Source organism: Ailuropoda melanoleuca, unplaced genomic scaffold (assembly GCF_002007445.2).
Source record: "Ailuropoda melanoleuca isolate Jingjing unplaced genomic scaffold, ASM200744v2 unplaced-scaffold10395, whole genome shotgun sequence".
Lineage (NCBI taxonomy): Eukaryota > Metazoa > Chordata > Mammalia > Carnivora > Ursidae > Ailuropoda > Ailuropoda melanoleuca.
In genome coordinates this window covers 1-2,643 of record NW_023178721.1, presented here as the reverse complement: position 1 = coordinate 2,643, position 2,643 = coordinate 1, and the positions used below count along the sequence as shown (strand labels likewise).

At 58.3% G+C, this 2,643-nt stretch overlaps 1 protein-coding gene across 1 annotated transcript; it reads left to right on the top strand.

Moving 5' to 3' along the window:
- Positions 1-5: 5 nt before the first annotated feature.
- On the top strand, positions 6-545 carry LOC117797638 (melanoma-associated antigen 11-like; the record flags this gene model as incomplete). The annotated part of the gene is made up of 1 exon (XM_034650053.1): positions 6-545. A coding segment is annotated over one exon (534 nt), but the record flags the coding sequence as incomplete, so codon positions are not given.
- Positions 546-2,643: the final 2,098 nt, after the last annotated feature.

Sequence of the window (2,643 nt, the reverse complement as noted above, 5' to 3'; positions counted from 1 at the left end):
AGGCAGAGATGCTGGAGGTGGTCGGCAACGACTACCAGGACGCCTTCCCCGTGATCTTCGGCCAAGCGTCCAAGTGCATGTGTCTGGCGTTTGGCGTGGATGTGAAGGAGGTGGACCCCAGCAACCACTCCTACGTCCTGGTCACCGTCCTGGGCCTCACGTGCGGTGGGATGCCGAGCGGTGAGCAGGGCATGCCCAAGACCGGGCTCCTGGTGCTGCTCTTGGGGGTGATCCTCCTGAAGGGCGACTGTGTCCCCGAGGAGGAGGTGTGGGAAGTGCTGGGGGGCATGGGGGTGTACGCTGGCAGGGAGCACGTCATCTACGGGGAACCCAGGGAGCTGCTCACCAATGTCTGGGTGCAGGAAGGGTACCTGGAGTACCGGCAGGTGCCTGGCAGCGACCCTGCCTGCTACGAGTTCCTGTGGGGTCCCAGGGCCTATGCTGAAACCAGCAAGTTGCAAGTGCTGGAGTGTTTGCTGCAGGTCAATCGGAGGCAGCAGCCTTCCTCCCTGGCCCTGTGTGAAGTCTCTGAGCAATGAGGAAGAGGGGGCCTGAGGCCCAGGGGGGAACAGGCCCTTTCCAGGCTTTGGTGGGGCCCGCAGCTTCTCCTGCGGGATGCTGGGCAGGAAGTGAGGATGCTTGCTGGTTCTTTCCTGTTAGTGTGTGTGAGTGTGTCTGTGTGTGTCTGTGTGTGTGTGTGTGTGAAGAGGCAGCCCTGGGTGTTCTAAGGAGTGCAGGGCCAGGGAAGGTTGGTGGTAGAAAGCGGGGCAAGGATCCTCCTTGGGGGGGACGGGAGGGGGCTGTTCTCTGCGATGATGACTCTCACATCCAGAGCTTGGTGTCCTTGAGGAAGCTGTCCGGTGGGCTGCCTTGGCATAGAAGTTTTCATCCTCTTCGGTGGCTGAGTGTGTGAGTGGCATCCCCCCCCCACAGCATTTGTTGTTACCCAGTTCAAGAGTTAAGAGTTTTGTCATGTTCTCAGGGTACCTGGGTGCCTGTTGTTTAAGCATCTGCCTTTAGCTCCGGCCATGATCTCCGGACGCTGGGATCGAGCCCTCATTGTGCTCCCTGCTCAGTGGGGACTCTGCTTCTCCTCTCCCTCGTGTGTACTCTCACTTTCTCAAATAAATAAATTGAAATCGTTAAGAAAATAGGAGTTTTGTCATGTCTTGGAGACCAGCCTCTCGTACCTTGCCTCATTGTTTGTGTTCTGGACCGAACTCACAGGGCATTGGCCTAGGGAGGGTTTGGAAAGGCATAAGAACAGAGCAGGCAATTGATGGGGGTCAGGTCAGGAGAAACGTCCTCTCAGTACAGAGGGAGCTCTGCTCGCCGGTTCCTTGATTCCCAGATAGGTCTGAGCTCTGCTCTCTGGAAGGCCCTGTGGGTGAGCAGTGAGGACACTAGGAGATTCAGGACCCGTCTCAGGCATGGGGGACTGTGTCCAGCAGCCGCAGTGCTGGCAGGAAAGAGGGGAGGGGTGCCCTGAGCCCTGCAGAAGGAGGGGAAGCAGGGTGAGGGTGTGTGGCTCCCGGGGTGAGCACTGCAGTGCAAATGCCGCTGGCCTGGCCTGGGTGATTTTGAGGACCAGAGGGGTGCCGTGATGGCTTCTGTGCAGCTGGCCACCAGGAAGTTTGTGTGTGACACTGACCATATTTGGAGATGCGGTGCCTTTGGGGGGAGAGCCATGTCTGAAATGGATAAATGATCTGAGCAGTTTCCATTGGATTCTGGAGAGGGCCGAGTACTGTCCTGCGGCAAGGAGGGTCAGTGTGCTGGGCCGCTGTCCCATTGCTTTTGAAGTCAGTGAAGATTTAGTGGATTTATCCCTGTCATCTCCAGGAATGTCCTGCGAATGACACTCTCTTTCCATGGGGGAATGGAGAAGTCACTGACAGTCCTGCTCTCTCTGGGCTGGGGGGCCCCTCGCTGTCTCCTAGGCCATGAGAGTTCCTTCGGGTTTCCCGGAGTTCTCCATGGCCAGTCCTAGACAGTGGCTGGGTGTTAGTGGGACGGAATGATGAAACATCAGAAGTCTGAATGGAAGAGGAGCTCAAAAGAGGAACCGAGTTTGTCTTCTCCTGTTACTGGGGGACGTCTGAGTTAGTTGCACTGAGCTGGGCAAGAACCCCTGCCCCACCCTCCCCCTAATGGAATGATCTGTCCCCCTGGAGGCACATCTGCAGAGAGCACAATCCGCTTCGTTCTCTGAGGTGCCACTTGAACTCCAATTCTGTGATCCTGGGCGACATCATGAGCCGGGTGCTCCTGGCCCACGTTCCAGGACCAGAGCCCCTGGGGCACTCCAGGATGGAAGCAGGGACACTGCATGCTGTTCTTGGAGGGAGCGGACTTGGAGGGTGTGGGATGGTGTTTGATCCAGGCCCTCATGGACTGCGGGGATGTAGCCCTCAGGTTGCCCCCAGCCCCAGCACAAGGGACCCTCAGGGAGGCACGACCAGGGTGCTAGGTTTTCCGTGTTGTGTCTGTGCTGCCACACATCACCCAGGTCCCCGGCAGTTGTGGCCAGGGTGGGGCAGACCAGGCACCAGCCCCTTGCCAGTCAGCTGGTCGATGTGATGATCTCCAGATGGCCTGAGCCTACCCCAGGAGGGGCTGGTGTGAGGTGTGTCAGCCCCGGTC